Below are 26,618 nucleotides of genomic sequence, written 5' to 3'. Positions count from 1 at the left end.
CTGGCTGGGTTATGTACACTCTGTGTGCAGACGTGCAGGGAGGGGTGCGTATACACATGGGCTACGGGTCATATATACACTGTGCATATATATATACATATATATATATACAGCATATATATATATATCTTTTTACATTCATATATATATGGTACAGAACATTAACCTTCTACCAAAAACAGTTTTGTGACGTCACATATGGCCTCAGCTCTGAAATCTTAACTCCAGGGCAAATCCACGACTGAAAAATGAGAGCTCGATTCAAACTGGCATGGGGACCAAGGGCAGGGCCCTTCTACGGCGGCAAGCAGCTGGGCCCCTTCCAGATGCGTCCACTCAGCCTGGGAGACTGTTCCGGATGCGTCTATTCCAGACCTGTCCACAGAACTGGGCTCATTTCTTGCATCTGTCCAAGGGGTTGGTCCGTCCCAGATGTTAGGTCCTTACAGTTGTTCGTCCAGATCCCTCGGCCCTTCCAGATGGCTATCCACACTGGACCAGTCCAGACATGGGCCAGAGTTTGGCCACCTTCCAGATGTTTGTGCATACAGCTGAGAAAGGCTTGGGGAGGGACCGGCCTCATGCTGAGCCACGAAGCAGCAGCTTTGCAAAACTCCACACAGTAACCCCTGGAAAAGAAAGCAGGGAGGGAGCCTCTGACTGTTCTCCGTGAACATGTGCCTGGGTCTGTCCCCTGCTCGCCTCCGGTGTAAGGAAGGGAGTGACTTCATCCGATGCTGCCACACCCCTCCCCCATTCTGGGCCATCACAGTCTGTCTGCCAAGTGCATTGGGGAGGAAGCCGGGATGTGCTCTTCTCGTTGAGGCAGTCTTGGCCGTGAGGTGGGCGTGGAGAGGCCCTCCAACCTTCCAGAGACTCGGAGTCAGCTCACCTGCCAAGAGAGCCTTATTCCCCTGGAGAGACGCTCGCAGAGTAGGGCCGCCTGATGGCAACAAAGCTGTCAGGGTTTTCTTAACTGTCCACAGCAGAGAGACCAGGAACGGGTCAAGGGGAGAGAGAGAGGAGGAGGGCTCATCGTCCCAAATCCCCAGGGTGGCTGGGGAGGGGGTAGCCCCTCAGTTTGGCCAGGCTGAGCAGGCTGAGAGGAGGCACTGGCATGGCGGGTGGGAGACGCGGGTGGAAGGTGGGGGTGAGTCTTCTGTGAAGGGAAGGCGTGTGGGGCCAGACGAGGGCGGTCCGGCAGGTGCTCGCGCGAGTCCCGTCTTCCGTGCCATCAAAGCCAGCTTTTACGCTTCCATGGGCCAACCTCAGTGCCACCGCGTGTGGGCGTGCCCACGGGCACCCTCTGCAGCCCCGGGGTGCACCTGCTGGCAGGGCGGGCCCAGTCTTGACTTCCTCTTGGTCCGCCTCCACGGTAAAACCTTCTGCCCCAGAAGTGCCACCCGGCACCTTGTCTGCCCCGGGAGAGATGACAGCTCACGCTTGGGCAGAAGCGGTTTCCACTGCAGTTTGAACACTGGGCTGGCCTCGAAGCCAGAGGGCACCAGCCGGAGTCTGCACATTCGCCGCACACACGGACATAAGGCTTGAGTGGGAGGCAGAGTCGGGCAGCATTGTCACCCCAATCACTTAAGTACTTTCTGGGGGAGGGGGGGTTCCCGATGGAATGGTGCCTCTGATGCCCACGACTGTTCACGCCACCGATGAAGCCTCTTCCCAGCCCATGCCACTTTTCTTTCTCCCCCCCGCCAGTCCACGTATGCGCGCGGCCCCAGAAGCACACGGCACGTTCACGGAGCGTCATACGCAAGAGCACACGATGTCGACAGATCCTTGTGACCGACGATCTCTCCCCCACAACAGAAGTGCAAATAGACCCTGGTTCCCTGCCTTGCTGATTGTCCATCTGTGCTTCTGCTGTGAGCTGGGAGCACATGTGTGAGTGTGAACACACGTGTGCGAGCATGTTCCCCCCAACACTGAGAAACTCCAGTTCCGCATGGCTTCTTGCGTACATGCACTGAGCTGTGCTGGCCGTCTGTCTGCTTCTGTCCTCCCTCCTGCTCTCTGCCGCACACACGAGCCCACACACACCCACGTGCACCCCTTGATGACATGGCTTCTCCTTTTCAACATTTGGCGATGCTCCAGGTTCTATCCTGTCCTCCAACCTCTGCCACTGGCGCATAAATGTGCACGCACGTGCACACACACACACACACACATGCGCACACATAAGCATACCCACTTGTGCACGCGTGTGCACATATGTATACTCACCAGAACCCCATTAAGACATGGCTTCTTCTGTTTTTACGTGTATGGGGCTCTGCTGCTTGTCCAGATCTGTCTCCCTCATCCCAAATGCACACACATGGGTGCACACACACGTCAGAACCCAGGGATTGTGTTCATTTCGTGCCCTGGACTCTGTGAGACGTCCAAATCTGTCCTTCGGCCCCAGCCCCTAAAGCTCACGCACACACAAAGATACACATATATGCACGCACACACACACTCCTACACATGGAAGCTCACGACAGCATGGCTTTTCCTGTCATTACGTGTTGGCGAGGCCGCACATCCAGCTCCCTTCTCCCGCCTCCCAAGCGCACAGCCTGTTGGAGCTGCTGGGATTGCGGGAGCCAGCTGGTCTGGTCCTGCAGCTTCACAGCTTGGAGGAGGAACAGTATTAATCACGAGTCAACTGCACTCTCCTGCTTTGGGAGTCCCTGGGGGGTGGGACCTGGAGGTTACCCTTAACCCCGACTGAGAAGGCCCTCGAGATCTCAATGGAGGTCTTCCCTAACCAGACTCCCCGAGCAGAAAAAAGACAGAGGAGGAAGGGTGGTGACTAGTGTCTTCGGGGTCCCTGTCCGGAACCTCCAGCCCTCCCTCCCCTGCTCAGAGACTGCCCTTTGCCCTCGGCAATGGGAAGCCCTGCTGGCCCCATCATGTTCTCTTTAAGGACACTTTGCTCCTAACCCTTCCACGTCTCATTCCTTTTCTAGAATCGTAAGACTTCTAGAGCATCCATTCTACCTAGCTGGAACCCACAGATCATCTGGTGCACCCGACTGTTAGCCCATCTGCGACTATTTCTTTGCTGTACCCCCCAACCCCACTAAGTCCAAGCTGCTCTGGACAAGAGACTGGGGCCAAGATGGCCTGTGTCTCTGTGTGGGGTCTTTGGTTAATTATCCAGGAGGCAGCTTTTCTTTCACCGTTCTTGGGGCCTCTATGAGCTCTGATATTCTGTCCCTGAAAACTTTCTTTTACTGGGGAGCATCTTTAGGTTTGGCAAGCCCAGGACACCAAGAGTTCTTTAGGGACCGTCTGGCTTTCCCCATCTACCCCAAAGTTAGCCTGTGCAGCAGGACTGTGATCCTTCTTTTGAGGAGGAGTGACGACGTCCACTTCAACCTAGGCTTCTCTTCTCCTTCCGAGATGACAGAAGGAGGTCAAGGTCAGTTGGCCAGGAATGGAGAGTTGCTGATGAGTAGATGGTGAAGCGCCCAAGCTCTCAAATGCCACTAGGGTTTAGAAAACAGCCCAGTGACCAGCAAAATGAGACCCAATGGCTCAAGGACCTATGGGATTTCCATGGAATCCATTGTTCTTCTGGCTTCAAATACTGACTGGATCTCTGGTCATCCTTTGTGAGAGATTCAGGGGGGCCTCTATCCTCAGGCCAGAAAGAAAATTTGCTCTGACCACTCCCCCCCCCCCCAACTTTATACTCCTGGGGACCTCCTTGAGGAATGGGAGCCACTGGACATTGTCCATAAGAATTCAAGATGGCGGCCTCTGTGCATTCTCCTCTCTCCCATACCGCAAACTCCTCTTTTTCTCTATGGGGCTTTCTGCCTTCAACTTTGCAAAGATGGGGGCTGCCTGAGACCAGGACTATGTGAGCAGCCTCTGAGGGTGAAGGTCTTCCTTCTGCTCAAGACGTGTGGGGTGGCCATCCCATCTTCAGCTCCCAATGGCTGCCACACTACAACCCTTAAAGTACCCAAGGTTTGTCTCTGGTCTCACGGTCAAGGCCCAGGAGGCCTGGGCTCATGGGGAAAGAGTGGCAATATAAGAGCCGTTTCTCATTTTCTTTGGCCTCTGCAGGGCCGTGGTAGAAACTTCTGACTGTTGAGGAGAATTGAGGGGCAGGTGAGTTTGGCCTGAGAGGCATGTGCTTCCTTTGGCCTTGGCTGTCTCGGCTGGCAGCTTTAGAAACCCACAGAAGAAATGAGAGGCAAGTGGGGGCCTGCTGGTCTCCTGGTAGGTAAGGGCAGAAGGCTCCTGGCCCAGCAGGCAGGCAACGGCCCTGGTCCCCAAGCCCAGTGTGGGCACGGGGGAGGTGCCTTCCAGTCTCCTTTGCTTTCCTCTGCCCTGCCCCCAGGCCTTCGGTCCCCACCCCACCTGTGCTTAGGGGAATACAGGGGCCAATGGTGTGCTGCAGGCCATGCTGTCCTTGCCCGGAAGCCGGCGATCGTTGAATGTGTGCATGTTGATGACAGCGTCAGTCTTGACCATCATGGGAGGCTGCGGCTTGTGCTTGACCCGACGCTGGCAGGTGAGGGAAAAACGGATCTCGTCGGCTACGGTGCTGCAGAAGGAGCGCTGGGGTGGGGTGGGAGGGCAAGGGGCACATGGGTGAGGCTTGGCCTTGCAACCCCAGCCAGTGCCTCCCTTTCCTCCCCAGGCTGTGCCAAGGCTGCCTGTCTCTCTCTCACCTTCAGGCCACCCACCCGCTGCCCACTCAGGATGACCAGTTTGTGGGGCAGCCTACAAAGCATTACATTCTTGTTTGGAGACTAAGGGAGATAGGGCAGGGGGTATCATCCTATCCCCATTTCACAGAGGAGCAAACTGAGGCTCTGATTGGCACGTACCTTAAAGTTTGAGGAGCTGACCTGTCTGGTTTTTCTCCACTAGATTCTGAGGGCAGGAACCAAACCAGCCTCATCCGGGTGAGCCCAGCTCTGGCCTGGCCCAGAGTCAAGCTTAAGAAACACCCGGAGAATGTATGGGTAACCTTTCCCCTGGGAGGGCTTCCAACTGAGGGGAGAATCACTGTGCTCCCACTAGGGAAAGTCCAGCATGTTTCTCAAGGTGCGCAACTGGGAGGCGGGTCCCTGCGAGGCAGCGGGGTGGCAGTGGCTTCTGGCCTGGGTCCCTCATGGGCACCCAGAAGGGAAGGCAAAGGTACAGCTTTGCCTGCAGGTATCTGAGGGCAGTGGCTCCTCTGAGCCCAACAGACGGAGGCTGTCCTGTGACTTGTCTGGCAGACAGGGGGCGCTGTTGATAGCTCAACTTCTGCATGTGGTCAGGGTATTAGCACACCCAGGCACCTGTGGGCGGCTGGTGTGGTGCAGGGGAATTCGAATTCTGGCTCTGCCTCTTACCCGCTTCCCCTCCAAGCTTCCCCTGTTCACCCACTAAACACGGAATAGCCTCCCTCTTACCTCCCTTATTCATTCTGAAAATATTTATTGCAGGCCTACTATGTTCCATGCACTGTTCTAAATGTTAGGCATACAGACGTGAAAAAGACAGGTCTCAGCCCTCAGGGAGCTTACGGTCTAGGATGTGATAGAAACAGGTAATAAACTTGCAAGCAAATAAATCACTTCAGGGAATGGTAACTATCTTTAAGAGAATAAACCAGTGGAATGGGATAGAGCGGGGGCTGGGCGTGGGGGCAGGTGGGGGAAGGCTACTTGAGTGGTGGCATTTGAGCTGAAACCTGAATGGCTAGAACAGGCCAACCACCGGGTGCTCTGGGGCAAGAGCATTGCAGGTGGCTGGAACAGCATGTGCAAATGGCCTGGGGCTGAACTGTGTTTGCTGTGTTAAGGACTAAAAAGAAGGCCGATGTGTGTGGAGCAGAGTAAAGGAGTTCAGTGTGAGAGGGAGAAAGTCAGACAAGTGGACCAGGACCAGGTCTTGTAGGCTTTTGGTGCAATGTGGAGCTCATGCCAATGATATTGGGAATTCCTAAAGAATGTGGTGGTTCTTTTTTAATGTATTGTAATTTTTTTTAGCCATTCTTTTTGATCGGACGTCAAGGGGTCCCCCCCACCCCATTCTTCATGTGACAATTAACACTTCCGTGAACATCCTTGTAAATAAAACTGCATCTACCCTTGGCCGCTTCCACTGGGTGCATTTCGAAAAGTAGAAATTCACTGTCAAAATGTGTGGCCACTTTCAAGACTCTGTCCAGACCGCGAAGTGGCCTTCCAAAAACGTATCCGCTTGGACTGATCCCAGCAATACGGGAACATGTCCCTTTCCTCCTGCCCAGGAGAAATGCGACACCAAGAATGATCTTTCCCCTTCCTCTTTGCTGACTCTGGCTTTCTGATTATAAAGGGCCCTATTTCATTTCTGCTGGATGTAAAAAGCGCCTGTTTTGAATGGTCCCTTCCACACGGGACTTAACTGCAGTCTCCTTCCACACTGGCCCTACGTCCCTTTGAACTTCTCTGTGAGAGGGACCTCTGTCCAGCCCTCAACTCACGTGCACATTTAAATCACCCTATAAGTACTCTTTCTTAAGACACCAACGCCAGGCTCTGCCACAGACCAATTAAAACCGCCTCTGGGAGTGAGGCCAGGACATTAGCACTTAAAAAACTCTCTCCCTGTGATTCTAATTTGCTACCAGGACCCAGAAACATTGCTCAACCACACTTGAATTAATCAGATGGGTTGAGCAGACTTCTCCTGCATGTACACTTGGGCCAGACCTCTTAACATTCTTTTCTTTTTTAAACTTTTGATTATGGAAATTTCCAACTATATGCAGGAGAGGGAAGTGTATAATGAATCCCTATGTAACCATCACCGAGCTCCAACAATTACCATGGAGGGTTTTGTGCAGGGGAACGACACAGTTTGAATTAAGCGTGAAACAGGGCACTAGCTGTGTATGGAGAGCGGATGGGAGCGGGGAGGCAGGAAGGCCAGACTGGAGGCTGTCGCACGGTCCAGCTGGAGGCGAGGGGGCTTGTCCTGGAACGGAACAGCAGCGGTGGGAGTGTGTGCTCGGAGTCAGAGCAGGGGTGGGGCCGGCGGGCCTCCTGGTCGGGGAGGGGGGGGGGGCAGGGGGAGGCAGGGTGGGCTCACATACCCCGTGCGCTTGGGAGGCACGAACCCAGCCGGAACCCTGTCCTCCCTTCTCCCTCCCCTCCCCGCGCAGGTCGCGGTCCTCAAGGCTCACCTGCTCTCGCTCCGCTGTTTTGCGGAGCTTGTACACAAACTCGCCCACGGCCACCAGCACGGACAGGACCAGCCCGGCGGCCAGGACGATGAAGATGCCCCCGATCTTCTGGACGCCCAGGGCGCTGGCCTCTTTGTTTTCCTCCTCGGGACACCCGCTGCCTCGCCACCACTTCTCCTTCATGATGTGGAGCTTGTCTTCCTCCTGCAGCTGCAGGATGGCAATGGTGATCTTGTCCCGGTACGGGGAGCCTGCGTGGGGGACAGGGGTCCGGCTGGCAGCTGCGTTCAGTGCCGTGTGCGTTCGCCCTGCCGGCACCCTGCTCGGTGCTGGCCACCATCTCCATAGGCTCACAAAAGCCCCTCTTTGAATGATCTATGGTGTTTGGGTGGGAGAAACGTCCTGATTTGGGGTGGGGAGTTTTGCCTAGGAGTCCCTGTCTCCACAGGCCCCTGGAACGCACGGTGTATCTGGGCTGCATCAGCAGGGGAAAAGTCAGGGAGAACAGCCATGACCTCTGAACGGACCCCACCCCACCCCCGCCCTGCCTCACCCCGCCCTGCCTCACCCCGCCTCTGGGTTGCCCCCAGCTCTCCTCTGCCCAGGCCCCGGCTGACCCCGCGAGGTTGGGACGTACGCCTTGGTCTCTGGGCTGAAGAAATGCCACCTTTTCAGATTCGGTTGGATGAGCTGGGAGAGGGGGCAGAAGACTGTGTGTGTGGGTGGATGTGGGGGCCCTGCCCATCCTCTGTCCCCCAAGCCCCACTCCCGCCTGCAGCCCCTCGCTCACCCATGGGTGTGCCAATGCCGTAGCCCTTGGAATCGATGAGGCCCCCGATCTGCGTAAGGTTGCAGTTCCTCTGGGTGACGTACTCGATGGTCGTGGACTCCATGAGCAGCGCATAGTCGGCCGTCAGGGTCCTCTGGATGCCTTCCTCGTTGTTCTTCACCAACGCCGAGGGCTTGCTGCTCATGAAGGCCCACATCTTCTCAAAGGTGGAGATCTTGGATTTCTGGGCCACGAGGGGAGGGGGGGATGCACACAGTCACCGAGCACACCGGAGGCCAAGTACCATACCCTCGACTTAGCAGCGCTCTAGCCACTGAACCCTGTCTACGGCCCTCAGAGGAAGGAATGCGACCCGTTGCTCAGACGTGGATACTGAGGCCCTGGGAGAGGAGGTCCCGACACACACAGTTGGGGAGTGATGAAGCCGGGATTCAGACTCAGCCCCCCGCCCCCCCTCCCCCACCCAGAAACGCCTGGCTCTTTGCCGTGGCGCAGTGGTTTTCGGACTGACTGTTTTTTAAAGGAGTTTCCTTCCTCTGACATGTATTAAAGGTCTACATGTGCAGGCCTTGTTCTAAGAGCTTTATCTGCATTAACTGGCTGATTCTCCACGACGATCCGAGGAGGCGGGTACTACCCTTAGCTCCGTTCTATGGAAACGGCAGCATGGCCAAGTAACTTGCTCAAGGTTAGTAGCAAATTTAGGCTTCGAACCCAGGCCATCTGGCTCTAGAGGCCATGCTCCTAACCACTGAGCTTCACTGCCTCATAGAAACCTCTGTGAGGGTAGACAGGGAGAAGTGGATGCCAGTGAGGGCAAAGCTTGGTGGGTTCTGGCCTCCCCCCCCCCCTTCCACTGCAGCCAAAGAGGGCTCCCCCTGTGTGCCGTGTTCCAGGGGAAGACGAGGGTTTGTCTGTTGTGCTTCATTGAGGAGGGGGGGGTGGCGAGAAGTGGGGGCAGTCAGAGCAGGTGGTCTGCAGGTCCTTTATCTCCTGTGATTGTCCCCAGAGCATCCCGGGCTGGATGCTGCGGTGCGAACACAGCTAGCATGGCTAAGATCAGGCCTGGTGGGTGGGCAGCTGTGCTTGCCCCTGCTGGCTGGGGAGACTCAGAGAAGGTGTGGGGGGCAGGGGAGGGGGCCGAGGTTGAATGTCCCCTGCTGCTGAGAAGAATGGGCAGATCAGGCTGCACAGCATTCCTGAGTTTTCTCAGGAAGTTACAGTCAGCCAGCTAGCTGCTCCCAGTGGCAGGGGGGGGGGGGGGGGGAATGGCCCTGCCTCCAGGGTCCCCAGGGGAGCAGGTGGCTCTGTGAGCCCCACTGTGCCCTGCCGCTTCCAAGTCTAGCTGTGCCTGTCTGTGATGTCAGCCTGTCTCACTGGCACCCGGCCCAGCTCCGGTGTGCGTGACAGCAGGGGTGTGCTTGAACAGGCTGGTGCAGGGCCGGGGGGATGGGGAGGGGATGGGAAAGAAGCTGTGTTTGTCAGGAGTCAGGGCGGTGGGGGCAGGGGCTGGGAGGAAAGTTGTATCTACTATTCTCCGGGGCCTTCTGGCTCTGGTAAGGGCTGTCCTCTCCAAAACTGGCTCCTGGAGGCCCAAGCATGCCTAGGGGAGCGGGGTGCCCCAAAGCAGCAGGCAAGACCCCACTCCTCCGGGCCTGAGAAGCAGCCACCATCCCACCTGCAAATATACCTGCCTCAAAGCTGAAGGCCCTTGATGGGTTCCATTCGAGTGGCAAGCTGGCTGCTCCCAGCAACCCAGCCATCCTACTTCCTATTCCTGCCTACAGCTACTCCACCATCAGCTACTCCGACCTCCTCAACCCTTGTCTCCAAACCCCGCGCTCTCCAGCTACTCCATCTCGCCAGCTACTCTCCCCCCTCAGCTCCTCCTGCGCCACCCCCCCACCCATGCCCTCTCCCAACTAGCCATTCTTGCCCTTAAAAGCATTCCTTTTTCGAGACTTTCTGAGTCCTCAGACATTGCTTATCTTCTAGATAATTTCTGGCATCCAGACTCTCCTTCTCTGGCTCCTTTTATCCCACAGGGCCTTTCTCACTCTGCCCAGGTTCACTGTGCTAGGAAGTTTCTATCCAGCTCCAGAGATCCCCGTCCCTGGTACTCATGCCCTTGCGTAATCCCCTCCCCTTGAGTGCGGACCGGACTACTGATTTGCTTTGAACTCCCCCTGCCCCCATCACGAGTGATGGGATGTCACTCCTAAGATTAGGCTCCAGGAGACTGGCCCTCTTGCTCGCACTCTCGCTGGCTGCTCTGATGGCAGCCGGCTGCCATGCGAGTCGCCCTGTGGAGAGGCCCACGTGGCCAGGAACAGAGGGCAGCCTCCAGCCAGCAGCGAACACAGAGCTGAAGCCTTCAGTGCAACAGCGCGGGAGGAACTGACTGCTGACAACAACCACGTGAGCGAGCTTGGAAGCGCAGCTTTGGGATGACTGTGGCCTTAGGCAACACCTCGACCGCAGCCTGTCACAGTCCCCGCGCAGAGGACCCAGCTAAGCTGTGCTGCTTCCCGACCCACAGTCAGTGAGATCGTAATGCCATTGTTTTAGGACACTCGGTTTCAGGTAACCAGCTGTCCAGCAAAAGGTAACAAATACACTCTCTCACCCACATACGCACACAAGCTACTGCTGTTCCTCAGATCGTTGTTTTTTTCAGATAATCAGTTCCAATGATTCCTCTACCAGGTCATCCAAGTCCAATCACCCCTAGTGCCAAGTACACATGCTCCTCAGATACTCTGTCTTCACGGTCATTATAACTAAGTACTATTATCCCATCAGTGGCTCTGGAACCTCAGCTTCTTTTCCATCTCAGTCTCTCCTGCTTCCAAATTCTCCTTCCATCAGAGGTGGGAACCAGGTGTTGATGAGACTGTCAGGGCTCCCCTTATACCTCTTAATGCATGAATCCATCTATTCATCCATCCATCTATCCATCCATCCATCCAACCATCCTTCCATCCAACCAACCATCCATCCAACCATCCATCCATCCATCCATCCATCCATCCAACCATCCATCCATCCTTCCATCCAACCAACCATCCAACCATCCATCCATCCATCCATCCATCCATCCACCCATCCACCCACCCATCCATCCATTCTTTTATCCATCTATCCATCACTCAACCATGCATCCACTTCTCCACCTCACCCATCTTACCCACCACTCTCCCATGAAACCAGTCATCCATCAGTAAATCCCAAGTGCTGGCAAAAGTAACTTGACAACGAACCACTCAGGAAGCCCTGCCCCACTCCTTCTGTCTCAGAAAGCGATGAGAACTTATCCTCATTCTGCAAACTCCTCCCTGCATCCTCCCCCAACACCTTATTCCTTCTTTCCACAGCAAGTCGAGCAGAAGCAGGGTTCTGCCATCAAAACATATGTTCTTTCCAGTAACACTCCACCATAAATGGAGACAGAAATTTCTTTCGGGGGGTTGTGTGTGTGTGTGGGGGGGGTGTTGAGGCTGAAGGCCTCCAGTAGCCTCAAAGCTGAAGGATTACAGGGAGGGAGCTGGTAAGAACACCAGGAAGCTAGGGCCTCTTGAGAGGAGAGGTGACAAAAAGGCGTGAAGACGGCTGTGATGCTGATTTCAAGAGGTTCAGCTCTCCCAGTTCCAGTGTCAACAAATTCTCACCTCCAAACTTTAAACAGGTGGTTCTGAAATCTGCCTCCCTAGAATGGCCACTGACTGTGCTTCTGTATTTTGGGGCTCCCATTTTCAGATGCTCAGCCATATCCACTCATGGTCTCTGGCTCCCCTTAAATTCCTTCCTTCTGTCCTCCAGGGATTCTGTGATTCCAAGGCACATCTCTGAAAAGCTCTTTTCTAGCAGGGCCCATCTGAGGCAGGGAGGGATATAGCCAGGGCCTCTCCTGGAGTCTCAGGTCGGAGCTATGATCACCACCCCAGGGAACGGAGTCCCGCACACCTATGGCTCCCACGTCATCCTGCCTGTCCCAGCTCCAGTGGGAACCTTAATAAGCATTGCTTCAGGGCCAGTCACCCAAATCAATTAATGGAATCGTTTGGAGCCGCCAATACAGGGCGACGTGCCAGGACGGAGAGGCTTTTTTTATCAGTAAAATTGGCAAGAAAGTAAGTTTCAGGCTCACGACTTTCAATTCCAGCCTCCTCAAAGAAGTAAATTGATTTTCCCCAACTGAAGATACTTAATCTTGAGAATTTAACATTTCTGTACAAGAAAAATGTATATATATATATATATATATATATATATATATATATATAAATTTCAAAGGGAGCTGAATCCCAGGGAACAGGTGCAGAGAGGCAGAAGCGATGTGATTCCATGCGAGACCTTGGGTATTTTCCATGTTGGAGAGGAGACCTTTCCTCAAATTAATTGGCTTGCTTATCCCTGGGTGTGGAGGCTTTGGCAGTTAATCATGTCTCCTGGATTATTTCCTTAGGGACCAGGTGGCTTCCCGGAGTCTGCTGCTTCTGCCCGCCATTACATGTCACCTCACCAGGACAGACTCACGGACCCTCCAGTCTAGCGGTCACCCTGCTGTCCGCACATGCCCCCTGAGGCTTGCCTGGGAAGGTGGGGGCTGCAGGCTGGGGATAGAGGCGGCAGGAGGGGTCAGCTCTGTTGCATGGACTCTGGTGTCATGCCAACCTGGGTTCAAATGCCAGCTCCTTCTGGGACCACAGGCAAGTGACGTCACAAATCTGAGCCTCATCTTCCACCTCTGTCAAATGAGGGCTGGCTTAGCACAGGGCTGGGTCCCTAGGAAGTGCTGGGCAAGTGGATGGCATCATTATTACTCCTTAAGGCTAAGTTCTCTCATCTGGAAATCGGGGACAATAATTGCTATAATGTAGAGTTTCTATGGAAAACAAATGACGAAAAGCGCAGGGTGTAGGAAAGCCCGGTGCTGCCGGGGGCCAGGGAGGGCGCTGTAAAATAAGTAGGAAATGTTGAGTGGAATTGATACACTGGAGAGATTGATACTTGCCTCTTGGCTCCCACAACTGGTGCTCGGCGAGAGAGCAGCTCAGTGATGCCAAATCTTTCACGTTTTCAAGAAGCTGGAAATGTGAATTTTTTAAATGCAAAAAGCTCTCAATTTTAAAATGCTGGCAACTCACGTAAGAAAATGCAAGCGATGTATGGCCCCCAAAACGGCATCTGTGGGCTGAAGAGGCCTGCGTATCTCCAGTTTCAACAACAAACAATAAACACAGTTAGCACTTAGGGCATGTAGACTCCGTGTCAGCTCCGGTTTTAAGCTGTTTACGTGAATTATCCCACTTAATCATCTCAGTAACTCTGCGAGATGGGTACTATTATCATACCCATTCCATAGATGAGAAAACGAAGGCACAGAGAGGGCCTCAGGAACAGTAGTTTTCAGTCACTTCCCCTCATCACTGGCCCAGCCCGGCACCTGTCCCTGCCCCTCTGCCTGCCCTCTCGGGATCTCTCCTATTCTGAGGATCTCGGGGCTCCTTCTGAGTTCTTAGCTCTGTGCGGAGGCATATGACCATCCCGTGAGAGGCACCAAGGTCCTTCACAAAGCCCACAGACCCAGGGGAAGGGAGATTCACCAGGTGTCCGCTGGCTGGTCCCTCTCCAAATCCTTTGGGGACTACGGGGCCAAAGGAGAAAAGGGTCCGGCCTGCTTCCCAGTCTTCTGGGTCAGCCAACCAGCGGAGCATCTGACTTGGGTGCTTCTGCGTCCAGCACTGGGCTAACCACTGTACGTGCGGTAGCTCGTTGAGTCCTCTCGCTGAGTGCCGTCTGGTGGCAATCAGTACCCACGTCGTACAGGTGAACAAAATGAGGCTCAGAGAAGTAGTGACTTACCCAAGGTCCCCCAGCAGAGACAACAAGCCCTGGGCGGTCTGACTTTAAGACGGATGTGACTGGACAGGGCCAGGCTGCACGGCACCGAACCTCGCCCGGTCCTTGCGTTTTGGCCCTCCGACCCTCCTTCTGCTTGAAGGCAAGACTCTGACCCTGGACAGGCCGGCAGGTGGGTCAGGAGAAACTGGAGGCTGAGATAGGGTGAGGCTTCCAGCTCAGGGAAGAGTCGGCTGAGCGGCTTTCCAGCCGGGGGTGGGGGGCTGGACAGAGGCCTCTCCAGGAACTCTCCAGGCTCCCTTGCTGCAGCAGGGCAGGGCTATACAAGAGGGAGGGGCTGACGGTGCCAGAGCCCCAGGGAGCCTGGAATTCTTGGCCCCCAGCTCTGGTCTCTGCCCTGAGCGGCTGTGTCTCACACGCAGTCCCTCCCTCTGCGATGTGCCTGCCTCGCGCCAGCACCAAAGGGGGCTAAATCCTCCGAGAGGCTGTTTTCCTACAGCTTCTCCTTTCAAAGCTGCCCAAAGAACACGCTTCCCCAATGTTCTTCTTTACATTTTGCCTACATATTTTTACAGCCAAACAGTGCTTTCAAAGACTTCCTTTTTTCATCTCCTAATTAATTTTTATCTTCCCAGACGGAGGGAGGACAGCACGGGAGACGCTGTTTGTGATGTCTGCTGCTCCCCGACAACTCTTCAAATGCAATTTCCTTTGGAATGCCGGGGCGCCTTGAGCCGCCCCGTCTCCCAGGCTGCAGGGTGGGCGCAGGGCTCTGGCGCACCCCCTCCCCTTCCCCCCCTCCTACCCCAGAGCCTGGCTTTCTGCTTCCCGCTGCTGCCTTTGGATAGGAGTGGGTTCTCTCCCTGGAGCTCTCCTCTCAGTCGGGGCGGGGGGCGGGGGGCGGCGCTCTGTAGGAGCACACGAAGTTCCCCTGCCCTGCACCCCAGGATGTTCAGGGAACCACCTGCTCAGTTCCTGCCCTTAACACGTCTCCTGCACCTGCTCTACTTGGCTTCTGCCTCTTTTTTTTTTTCCAAACTCTAATTCAGCGACGGCGTCCGCTCAACGTGTATCGCTTGAACAACGACGCGGGATGCAGTGGGACCGTGTGGACTGGGGATACGCACTGGCTGCAGCTCTGCTCCTCCCCAACCGAATCCCAGACCGTGGCTGACTCCTTAGAGAAGCCGCATGCACACAGCGACAGAGAGCACGGCCCCTGGTGCCAGACCGCGGGGGTTCAAATCCCGGCTCTGCATTTCATTAGCTGTTGATCTTAAGCAAGTCCGTGTGAACTCAGGCCACTTTTGAGCCTGCTTTCCTCAGGGGTAGAATGGGAGATGATCACAATGGTCTCTACCTTCCAGAGTTGTGAGGAGGACACACACGGATACAGGCCAAGTGCATGGAATGTTGCCCGGCACCCAGTGAGTGCTTGATAAATGTTACCATTATCGTCGACCTTGCCAATGTCTCCTAGGCTTCCTGTGTCTACTCCTGAAGCTGATCCCCATCCGACCCTAGCGCCATATTCACTCATGGGCAGGGGAGAGGGGAGGAAGCAAGCTTGTCCGGGAAACTTCTGGGTGGGTGTTGGCTTCTACCTCATCATCCGAGGCAGGGTTAGGGTCCCCATGGTCAAGCTCCTCTCGGCCTGGAAAGCATTCCCACTGCTGTTGCCAGAGAAAAGGGAGCCTGGGCAGGAAGAGCTGCGCTTGGATTAAAGCAGGAGGCAATGTAGGGGCGCCAGGGTGGCTCAGTCGGTTGAGCGTCCGACTTCGGCTCGGTCATGATCTCGCGGTTCGTGGGTTCGAGCCCCGCATCGGGCTCTGGGCTGACGGCTCAGAGCCCGGAGCCTGCTTTGGATTCTGGGTCTCCCTCTCTCCCTGCACCTCCCTGTCTTGCACTCTGTCTCTCTCTCTCTCTCTCTTTCAAAAATAAACATTAAAAAAAAAGCAGGAGGCAACGTAGCCAGACATCCAGAGGAATTAATTGGTGATCAGGAGAGCAGGAAAGTGGAGTTGGTCCCGCAGGAGATTCGAGTTGCTGTTTCTGGCCAGCGGCCCTTGTGAGCATGGGCCCTCGTGCCCCAGCATCCCAGCTGGGTGACAGCATCTGTGTCCCTCCCCCGCCCTCCTCGCTGCACTGTTTGCAGGGAAGGTGCGTGAGGGCGGAGCAGGCTGCCGGGGGTGCTGCTTGATGCTGAGGACAGAGGCTCGGCGGGGAGCTGGAACTAGGCTCTTGGAAGCCAATCTGAGCATCTTAGCATGGAGGGAGGCAAGGGCATCCAATCAGCGGCAATGAGCCTGCACCGGCCTTATTTATGCCGCTTCCCTTTGATCGGGAGCCCTGCTTAGAGATGGGCTCATGTGTAATGCATGAGAGATGCTTTGGCACAGTCAAAGGGCTGGGCCACAGCCTGGGGACTGGCACGAGCAGGCACACTCACACCAGCACACACACACACACACACACACACACACACACACACGTATGTGTGAACCATCACACGCACATGCAGACACATGCATGCAGGGGCTATGAGGCACACACACACATGCACGGACCATGACATACACTTGCTGACACACGCACGCAGACACACATGCGTGCAGGGGCCATTATGCACACATACAAGCTATGACACACACACACGCGTGGGCTGACACAGAGGTCCACCCCCCCATGCTCACATTTGTCTAGACACACCCACGGGGACATGTAAGCAGACACGCACACACATAATCTCCATGCACACACACGTAGACATTCTGGCATATACACCTGTGTACACATCCACATGCCCAGACCACAGAAATACACGCACGCATACGCTCGCCCGTACGCCCACAGATATATGCAAACGCTTATGTCTGAGCACCAAGATGCACATAGACCTGCACAGGCAGACTTTGTACACGGGCACCTGTGTGCACCCATACGTGCCTAAATGCACGTTTATGTGTACCATATACTATGATACACACATGCAGGCATACACATGCTCACATACTGCCCACACTCATGAACACCTACACGGGGTCCCAGAGAGCCCCCAGCATGCCTGCGACGACACTTTTATATGCTCCTCGCACCAGATGCATGATAGTGACCTCTCAGGAAGGCCACATTTGCCACTTCTTGGTGGCAGCAGCGATGTTCACAAGGGGAGCCCTTTTCCTCTCTTTCCTCTTCACTAAACATCTGCTGTCCCTCAAGGAGGGACACAGGGGAGGCCAGGGTAGGGGCCAGTGCTGGTGGGGTTCCAGGAGGTAGAGGCTTTCCCTCCCCGCCCTCTCCTTCCTTCCTCTCTCCTCCCTCAGGCCCCTCTGGAGGCTCAACTCATCCCTCAGAGGCTTAGCGTGGAAGGACCCAAGAGCTGGGGGGATGGGGAACCAGGGCCCAGGGTTCTAGACTGATTGAGAGCAAGTGACTAATAAATAAATGGATGGATGCCTAGACCTACAGTCCCCGAGTTCCCGAATCCTAACCATTTCTGAGAAACCCTTAGAGTAGTGGTTCTCCAAGTGTGGTCCCTGGACCACCACCAGTGGCACCTGGGAATGCCTTACACATGCACATTCGTGGCCCTGCCCTAGACCTACAAAACCAGAAACTCCAAGGGCGGGGCCCAGGAATCTGGGTTTTCCCCAAGCCTTCCAGGTGATTTGGATGCATATTCCAGTCTAAGAACAAACGGCCTGGAACGTGGGCTTTGGAGGAAGGCAGACCTGGGTCCTTCAGCTCTGAGTTCTTGAACAACCTGCTTAATCACTCTGAGCCTCAGTTTCCACACGTGCAAAGTGGAAATAGTTGTGGTTCCCACCTCACAGGCCTTGTTCTGATGATTCAGTGAAGCCAAGCCGCCAGTCTGGCCCACTGTGAGCTCTCGGCGGTGGCCGCTGTTGTTTTTACTTTAATTTCCAGAAGAACATTTACTGGTTCTCAGGGTCAGTCAGTCTCCTCCACCATAGCTACTCTGGTAGGAGGTGGAAACCCTGGGGGAACTGAGCCAACACCCTACCGGAGGAGCAGGGAGGCCATGGCTGGATGCCCCTCAGGACAGTGACCGTAGCAGGTGGCAGGGGCTGTATCTGGACACCGGCATTCCAAGAGTGTAACACGCTAAGAAATGTTTATAGACGCCTGTTCAAGTTTTAACCTCCTCCCTTCCTTGGAGGACGTGCCCCCGGCCATGCTCTCCATGGTGGAGAGCTCACCTCCAAGTGCAGGGCAGCCTCTTGGAAGATGGAGGTCATGAAGACCCTAAGCCAGGCGCAGGGAGCCCACTGCCCCGGCCCCCGTTTGGGTGTCCGGGCCACACTTCTCCTTTGCCTTTTCCAGTCTCATCCTCCCACCTGTGACGATTTAAGAGAACAGCACATTTACCCTGCCTGTCCCAGGGGTGACAACATGTACTCTCTGTGCCGGGACCAACTCAGGTGGCCACGTCATCAAGCTCCCTGAAACCAACCGGTCTCAAACAGGCCGGGCCTGAGCCCCCCCCCCCCCCCCGGGGGTTCCTGGCCCATGGATTCTGTGCAGTTAGGGAAGGACAGTGAAGGGCACGGGAGGGTCAGCTTGTGGTGCTGCAAGGGAGGGGGAGGGTCTCACCTTGAAGAAGGTCATGGTGGCCCCGTCTTTGACAGCCCCATACTCGATTTTGGTTTGCTTGGCCAGGTCATCAGCAGAGTCGATGGGAGATTCCATGCGCTCCACGGTCAGAAAGGCGGCCAGGTTGGCCGTATAGGAGGAGATGATGATGAGCGTGAAGAACCACCAGATGCCGCCGATGATGCGCGTGGACAGGGCTTTGGGCATCAGTTCCGACCCTGGGAGAATGGAGAGGGCAGGCGGTCCCTGACAATGTCTAGGGCTGCTCAAGTCCTCTGGGGCCCAGACTCCACTGATAATCCAGTAAGAGCTGAGCAGCGGTTCTCAGTGTGGTCCCTAGACCAGCAGCCTCAGCGTCACCCGGGAGCTGGTTAGACAGGCACGTCCCCAGGCCCCTTCCCAGGACCTACTGAATCAGTCATTGAGGGGTGGGGCGCCGCAGTCTGGGTCTGGTGAGCCCTCTAGGGGATCCTGGGGCAGGCTAAAATTTAAGAACCACTGTTCTAGAACAACACGCACACGCACACCATTTCACAGGCTTGTCAGCCCCCTGGGGTCCCAGGTTCCGAGTAGAAAGCCCTGGGTTCCTGAGTGAATCATGCTCCTAACTCTGTGTGATTATGCCAGACGCTTTCCCCCTCTGGAACACTGCAAAGCACGGAGAATCGTCCTTCCTCTGTCCCAGCCTCGCACAAATAGCGTGACAGAACTGAAGGAGAAAGTGTGTTGGAAATACAAGCGGTACACAAACACAGGATTGCTGGGTGGTGCTTCGCAGGAAGAGAAAATCAACATTTTTTGAAGCTTTTTTGCCAAAATAGATCACTCTTCCTCCCTGACCTTGGGTGCGGAGCACAATTTAGATGAAACCTTCTAACTGAAGTAATTAACGAGGCGGCTTTCAAGAGATTTAAATAGCAAGTGACTCCTGAACTTCCCAGAATGTTTGGACCTGCAATCTGAAAAGTGTCTGCTTTGATATGGATGATTTTTTTTTTCTCAAAGAAATCACTCAAAGGAGAGTTTTTCAAATACATAACTATTTTTCTCCCTCCTAATCAAAACCTCGTGGGGAATACATCAGGAGCCCATGCTTTGAATAGCAGCTGGAGAGAAGCTATTACTGCATTGAGGGGCTTTCCAGGTCTTTCCCAACTGTCATCGAGAAAAGATAACGATGGACAAAGAAGCAAGGTGAGGCTTCAGGGTACTCATTAATAGCGAGGACTGAAAGAGACACTTCCGTCAAAAGGCGCCTGTCGCTTCCCAGCTCTGGAGACCACTGGGAGCTCTGAGGCTCCCTTCCCCACCCGGCCACACCCAGCCTCATCAGATAGCTCCCAGCTATGGCGAGGGCTGCCCCCCCAAGAGGGAGAATGAATTGTTTTCCCTGTTTCCTTCGTGGACTCCGCCAGGCCCTGCTGGACCCCTACCCGGGCCCCTGAGCTGGCCTCTGTCGTGGCTGGGAGATCGTTCGAGTCGGGGGCAGATTTCTCTCTCCTCTTCCTCCATTCTAGTGCCCAGCACAGGGCTTGGCACGTAGCGGTCACTCAGGACACGCTGGGATGATACCATTCATTTGGCATTCGCTGATCGAGGTCTACTGAGGACCAGGGTTTGTAGCGGGCCTCGCGAGCACACACAGGTGAGCGAGGAACAGAGAATTCTTGCCCCTGGGATCTCCTTCCCTTCCTTGCCCCCTTGTCCCCCACCTTCCCACAGTGGGACCCTAACATAGGCAGAGACTTTGGTTCCACACTCCCCTGCAACACCTCATTCCCTGAATTAAGAGGCTTTAGACGTGTGACTCGACAGGCAGAAGCAAGGAGCATGTGGCTCCTGGCCAGCAAGGCTGGCTCGTAGGGCGGTGGTGGTGGGATCCTCCCCGGGAGCTTTTCCTGCCTGGGGGCTCCTTTCCTTGAACGCGCGCTCCAGCCCGTGGCGTGTCTGCACCACGCTCCTTGCAGCCCGTGCAGGTACTCTGCTTTGTGAGACGTCTGAGCAGCTGCTGATCTGGCCAAAGGGGAGGCCACCAGGCTGGCGACAGGTGCGGTACACCAGCACCCCCCCCCCCCACTCTAGAACACGAAAGAAAACGGTATCCTTCCGTGCATACCGTCCCTGACGCGCTCAGGCTAATGTCCCCACCTCAGCCAGGACCCTTCCGGTTCCCAGGCTCCCCAGGGCTGGGTGGTCACCAAGTCCTGTCCCTGCGACATCCTGAAGTTCTCTCGGTCCATCTTTGTGCTCCACCCCCACGGCCATGACTCCAGTTCAGGTCTCATGCTTTCATTCCTGCAGTGACCTCCCGCCCTGCCTCCCTGCCTCCAGTCTGGCCCATTCTCAGCTCAGCTTTGCTCAGCCAGAGTCTAAGGTGGCGAGGCCATCGGTGGGGCTGGCCCCCAGAAGCAGGATGCTGTTATGTCCACTGCAGCTAGAGCAGGAGAGGCTAGGGATGAGCCCTGCACGCCACGGGTGGGCTGGCTTATCTGCTTTCGCCTCAGGCCCTGAGCCAGTTCGGCCAGGGACCCGAGACAAGGCTACACACCTGACTATCCAGGTGTCTCCAACCTGCTGGCAGCTTAGCAGGTCTGAGGCTGCCCTGGAAGGTGGGCAGGCTCTGCGGACTCAGGAGAGGAGGTACCCCCTCCTGGAGAGGAGGCCCCTGGGGAGAGGCCACATACCTTGCTGCATCAAGGACCCCATGCCGAACCAGAAGCTGTTGAGCAGAGTGAAGTTGTTTTCCACCACCTCGGAGCCAGGGTTGCAGGGATGTGCATCGTACCACTCGTAAGGGCTGAACCTGCAGCAGGGAGAGGGGAGCGCTGGGGGGGAGCTGTGGGGAGCCGGCCGCGGGGGAAGGGGCATCGGTGCCACCACGGGGGCTGCTTGCTTAGCAAACGCGGCCGCGCTGCCCCTTTAACTCCGATCGACTTAGCGTTCTGCCGGGGAGGCAGGGAATGGGAACTCAGGGCCATTTTGCTTCTCGTTCTTTATTGTTAGTGCCCTTTTCCGGCTGTAAAAGTAATTCAGCAGTATCTCTTAAAATTAAAAGTGCACATGTCCTTCAACCTAGCAATTCTGCGACTCATTATCCAGCCTAGAAAAAACGCCCGTACACGAGCATAAAGAGGGTGTTTATCAAAGCATTGTTTGTAATAGCAAAAACTGGAAACAGCCTAAATGTCCTCCAACAGAAAAATGATTAAGTAAACTATGTCAGAACCATACTCTGCAATGTCACACAGCTGATGGGAGAGCATGAGAGATGTCTAGATGTCCCGACAGGGAGAGTCCTTCCACACATGCTGTTGGGTTAAAAAAAAAAAAAAAAAAAAGATGATAAAAATACGAACAATATGATCACATTTATATAAATAGATTCCTAAAGACACAGCCCTACACCTCTTCACATACATGTGTATACAAACCCATTGGAAGAGTCTGGAAAGATTCCTGTCTAAAAATGTCAGTGTTGCCCTCCGGGGAAGGGGTCAGAATGGTGGCAGGAATTTCAGGGAAGCCTGTTGCCTTATATGGATTATATTAATTTTTAAAAATAAGAATTGGTTTTTCTTTTTTTAAAATATTTTAATGCTTATTTTTAATATTTATTTATTTTTGAGAGAGAGAGAGAGCGAGGTGAGTGGGAGAGGGGCAGAGAGGGAGACAGACACAGAATCTGAAACAGGCTCCAGGCTCTGAGCTGTCAGCACAGAGCCCGACGCGGGGCTCGAACCCATGAACCGTGAGATCATGACCAGAGCCGAAGTCGGACACGGAACCGACTGAGCCACTCAGGCGCCCCAAGAATCGGCTTTTCAATTACTTATATACTTAAAATGGAAAAAAAAAAAAGAAGCAAAACATGCTCTTCATAAAATATTCAAACGGTCTAGAAGAATACAGTGAAAAAGTGAAGAGTACTGGAGGGTTCCCACCCCCGGAGAGAACAATGTGTTACATAAGTGTTCAGATTTTTTCGCTCTGAATCTACAAATACCTGTATGACAGGAAAAAAAATTGTTACTTAAAGCCCCCCACTGCCTTCTAAGGAAGAGAAGTCCTGATTACGGAGGGATCTTTGTTTATTGCAAAAGGGTTGCAGTTGAGGAAGTGTAAAGCCGGAGGAGGCTAGAGTCCTGGGGGGAGACTGAGAGCCCGTGGAGACGGTCCCCAAGAGGCTGGTGTGGCTGGCGTGGCTGGCGTGGGGTAGGATGCTGAGACGAGAGACCCAGAAGGAGAGACGTGTCCAGGGGAATTTTGTTTTGTTTTTTAACGTACGATACGCTTTAAGCATGCTGTTGTGACTTTTCCAGCCCCCTCTTTAAAAGCTTTAATGAATTATACATTGATCGCCAAAGCTCGCGTGAGAATTTTGTCCTCACAAGGTGGGAAGATCCTACCCGCGTGAAATTTTAAAGGGAGGCTTCCAACCAAGACGGGGATATTCAAAGGCAGTGGCCACAAACTGGCTAGGGGCTCTAGAAATCCAGAAGGAAGAGAATGAAGCCCGAGGCGAGTGGAGGTGGAGGCTGCTGTGGGAAGGTTCTGGGGAAGAGACCTCTGGAGAGCCGCGCATTCAGCGGTCCTCGGATCTCCCCGTGAAGTCTGGGGAGAGGGGTTCCCACGGGACTGCCGGGGGGGCCCAGCAGGCGGCTCTGTAACGAGGTGGACCACCGCCTGGGTCCATGTGTGTGTGGCTGAGGTGTGCCTCGTGGATGCACGCAGGAGGGCAAGTCCCTGCTGCATGGCATTGGCCTGCGTGCCCAGACACAGCCAGGTGTAAGGACCCTGGGCCAACAGGGCTTCCCTGGACCAGATGGGCCCGGCTCCACCTTGGGTCCTATCCGAGACGGGCAACAGGACTGTAACAGGGAGAAGCCACGGGGCCTGGGCTGTTGCAGGGCTGGGTGCTGAGCGGGGGAGCAGGCCGACCGAGGAGGCACTGCCCAGGCAGGCCCAGGTGCAGGCGAGGGGAGAAGTCTGATTTGTGAACGAAGGTAGAAATGTCTAGAAATGTCGAGGACTATACCGGACTCAACTTTCTGATTTTTTTTTTAAGTTTGTATTTATTTATTTTTGAGGGAGAGAGAGTGAGAAGGGCAGAGAGAGAGGGAGAGAGAGAGAGAGAAAACCCCAAGCAGGCTCCGCACCATCAGCACGGAGCCCGACCCAGGGCTCGAACCAACCAACCGCGAGATCACGACCTGAGTCGAAACCAAGAGTCGGACACTTAACCGACGGAGCCACCCAGGCGCCCCTCATCCTTCCAGCTCCTGAATTGAAACAGTGTTTGTGGTTGGAGAGAGACCTAGGGTTTCTGAGACCTGGAAGTGCGCCAAAAAGTGGCAGGCCCCGAAAGAACTTTCACCGGGGGGGCAAGGACAGCCTCGCCTCCGAACACACTGGGAGGTGGGGTGGGAGATAAAGATGATTTCTGACGAGACCCCACCAGTCCTGTGTGCCCACATACACGGTACCTGTGATACTTTTTAAACACGCAAAAAATCATACCATAGTACTCCCTAAAATTTGGATTTTCCACTGAATAAGTTACCAGCCTCTTTCCAGATCAGTTCTTCCGGATCTGCCTAACTCCCTGTAATGACTTCATAGGTGCTTTTTGCCACCCCTCTGCTGACGAGTGCCGGCAGTCCTGTCCTCTGTGAGATTGCACACTCCCTCCTTTCCTGTCCTTCTGCCTCTCCAGGCATAAAGCAGAACATTGTGGTGGCGGAAGAAGGCCTTGGTTAATGCCTCGACTCCTGGTGCCCGACAGACACAGGCCAGGCCACTTTACAAGACGGACGGTCGTGCGACACAGCAGAGCGGCCCTGAAGTGGGCCTGGGGACCTGCCCACACTTCACGGACCCCACCTCTGGGGCAGCTGTGTCCAGCTTTCCAGCAGCCAACGTGGAGCGGTCTAAAGGACACAGGCCACATGGGAGGGGGGACAGAGGGCCACCTCTAGCCTATGGATGTGCTGGGCTTGACCCTGACAGTGTTGTAAAAAAATCAAGTTAGCGGCTACCTATAGAAGTCATGAGCTGTCCCTTGAAAAATCTACATGTGTCTCTAAAAACCATGAACTCCACCCTTCTGGCCCCGCATTCCTGCCCAGTGCCGTCTGCTGGAGCCCAGAGAGGCTGTCCTCCCCAGGGGAGCGTCCTCCAGTCTGCTCCCGTCTCTCCCCCTCCCTGCTTCCCTCCCTCTCGCTTCCTGTCCAGCCCCACGGGCACCTGTGTTTGCCACCCGACTCCAAACTGACAGGCCTCGCTCTGGGATCCAACTCTGCAAGAAAAAGCTTTCTGACCTTAGGCACCGACTTAGCCGCTCTGAACCTCGTTGGCTACTTCTGCAAAGTGGGGAGAATTATACCCACTTCCCTAGACCTTTCTAAGGATCAGACGGGAAGGGTGTAACATGTGTGTTACCTAACGTGCCAACTGTACTATGACCCTGTTCACGGCTCTGTGACCAGGTCCCTTGCCCCTCTCCTGTCCTGTCATTCCAGCAGCTGCAGAAATCCCATCTCTTCCAGAAAGTCTCCCCAGCCTAACCTTGGCAAGGGGGCCCCTTTCTTCTTCGCCGGGAGGCAGGAGGCGAAAAGCAGGCTGAAAGGCCAGGGGCTGGAGGGGGACTGGCCGCACACGGAATGGGCGGAAGGAATGCCAGAGAAACTGGCCCTGTTTTGCAGGGGGTGGGGAGCCGAGAGTGGGCTGGAGCTGCTAAAATTATAGTAAGAGCTCTGGAGAGTGGCTCCTGCTTTCAAAGGCTTGTTAGGCCATTAGAGAAAGAGGCGTGATAAAGGCCTCTCCGTGGCAGGCGGGCTGGGCAGAGCAGGCAGGCGGCACCGGCCAGCTGGCAGCCCAGGGCTTCCGAGGCAGGCAGATTTCATCCCTCACATCCTTCCCTTTGGTCTCTCTCTGTGCGGGAGGAGGGAGCGAAAGGGAGCGGGGTGGGGGGAAGGCTTTCAAAGAAGACTCCGGAGGGGGAAGAAAAAAAAAGGCCAAAACACCAAGTCCTTGGATCTCAAATTGCCTCTCTAGAGAAGCCCCTCTTCGCACCTCGTTAGGATTTAGAGAAAAAGGAACCAGGGCAGGGGCTGGGGCCGGAGCCTGGAAGGAGGAGGCAGAGGGCCCAGGGCCCGGGAGCTGCCACCTTGGGGCAGGGGCAAAGGACAAACGTCCAGGTGGTCAGAGATGTGGGTCACACATAAAGCGCCGGGTGACCAGAGTTCAAATGCCCGATGTGTCACTTATTGCCAGGATGGCCTTGGCAAACATGGGACCTCTGTGAGCCTCAGACGTCTCCTCTTCATGGCGGACTGAGAGAATCACTTAAGACAATGGGTCTAAGTTCCAGAGCACGGTGCTTGGCAGACACCAGGTGCTCAGTAAACACCAAGCTGAACCTGCCCCCTAGTGACCTCCTCCCACCAACCACCATGGACCATCCAGTGCACCTGAGTCTGTCGTACTGGGTGCCTGGCCCAGGTGAGCAGCTCTGGGTGATGGCTTAACCCGCTCCCAGGGCCTGGGATACAACAGTTGCCTCCCAGTCGTGGACACGGACTAGAGTAAGGCCTGGGGGAGTCATGCCCAGGGGGCTATGGAATGTTGCTTGAAGGATGTAAAGGGATCTGAGCCTCGGTAAGGGACACAGGGACAGGCAGCACAGTGGCCTTAAACGTGGGCCTTCTGTGTGAAGAACTGAGGATGTAGGGACCAGTCTGGCTCCCTAAAATCCCAACCTTGGGCCAGAGCCCTGGCCAAGGCATTACCCTTACCTGGCAATGACAAAGAGGACACAGCTGACACCCAGGTAGGCGAGGAGCACGTACATCCAGATGTCTGGGGACAGCGGGTTGAGGAAGGAGAAGACACTAGGGTTGGTGCCATTGGGTTTTCGATACAGGATGCTCACACCGAGTGTCATGAAGGGCTTGGAGAAGTCGATGGCCTTCTCGCGGACGTGGGTGATGGTCAGGGGGGCCACGGCCAGATCTGCCTTCTGCAGTGAGAGAGATATGCACAGACAGACGTAAGCGCAAAGCCTCAGACTAGCAGGGGACAGACACCTCTTCCTGGAGGAGGGAGGGTAAGGAGCGGAATGGAGCCCGTCGTCTGTGCCTTGGGTCACTTGCGCACTCTTCAGTTTCAACT

At 55.1% G+C, this 26,618-nt stretch overlaps 1 protein-coding gene across 1 annotated transcript in view; it reads right to left on the bottom strand.

Moving 5' to 3' along the window:
- Positions 1 to 3,929: 3,929 nt before the first annotated feature.
- GRIK3 (glutamate ionotropic receptor kainate type subunit 3) overlaps positions 3,930 to 26,618 on the bottom strand; it is a 222,880-nt gene continuing 200,191 nt past the window's right edge. The window contains 6 exon segments of the mRNA XM_047870978.1: positions 3,930 to 4,578; positions 7,184 to 7,434; positions 7,974 to 8,196; positions 18,450 to 18,667; positions 21,134 to 21,252; positions 26,243 to 26,466. Coding sequence (XP_047726934.1) covers positions 4,384 to 4,578; positions 7,184 to 7,434; positions 7,974 to 8,196; positions 18,450 to 18,667; positions 21,134 to 21,252; positions 26,243 to 26,466 — 1,230 coding nt within the window. The 3' untranslated portion in view covers positions 3,930 to 4,383.

This window comes from Prionailurus viverrinus, chromosome C1 (assembly GCF_022837055.1).
Source record: "Prionailurus viverrinus isolate Anna chromosome C1, UM_Priviv_1.0, whole genome shotgun sequence".
Classification (NCBI taxonomy): domain Eukaryota; kingdom Metazoa; phylum Chordata; class Mammalia; order Carnivora; family Felidae; genus Prionailurus; species Prionailurus viverrinus.
The sequence above is the reverse complement of the archived record's forward strand: the minus strand, read 5'-3'. Positions and strand labels throughout refer to the sequence as shown.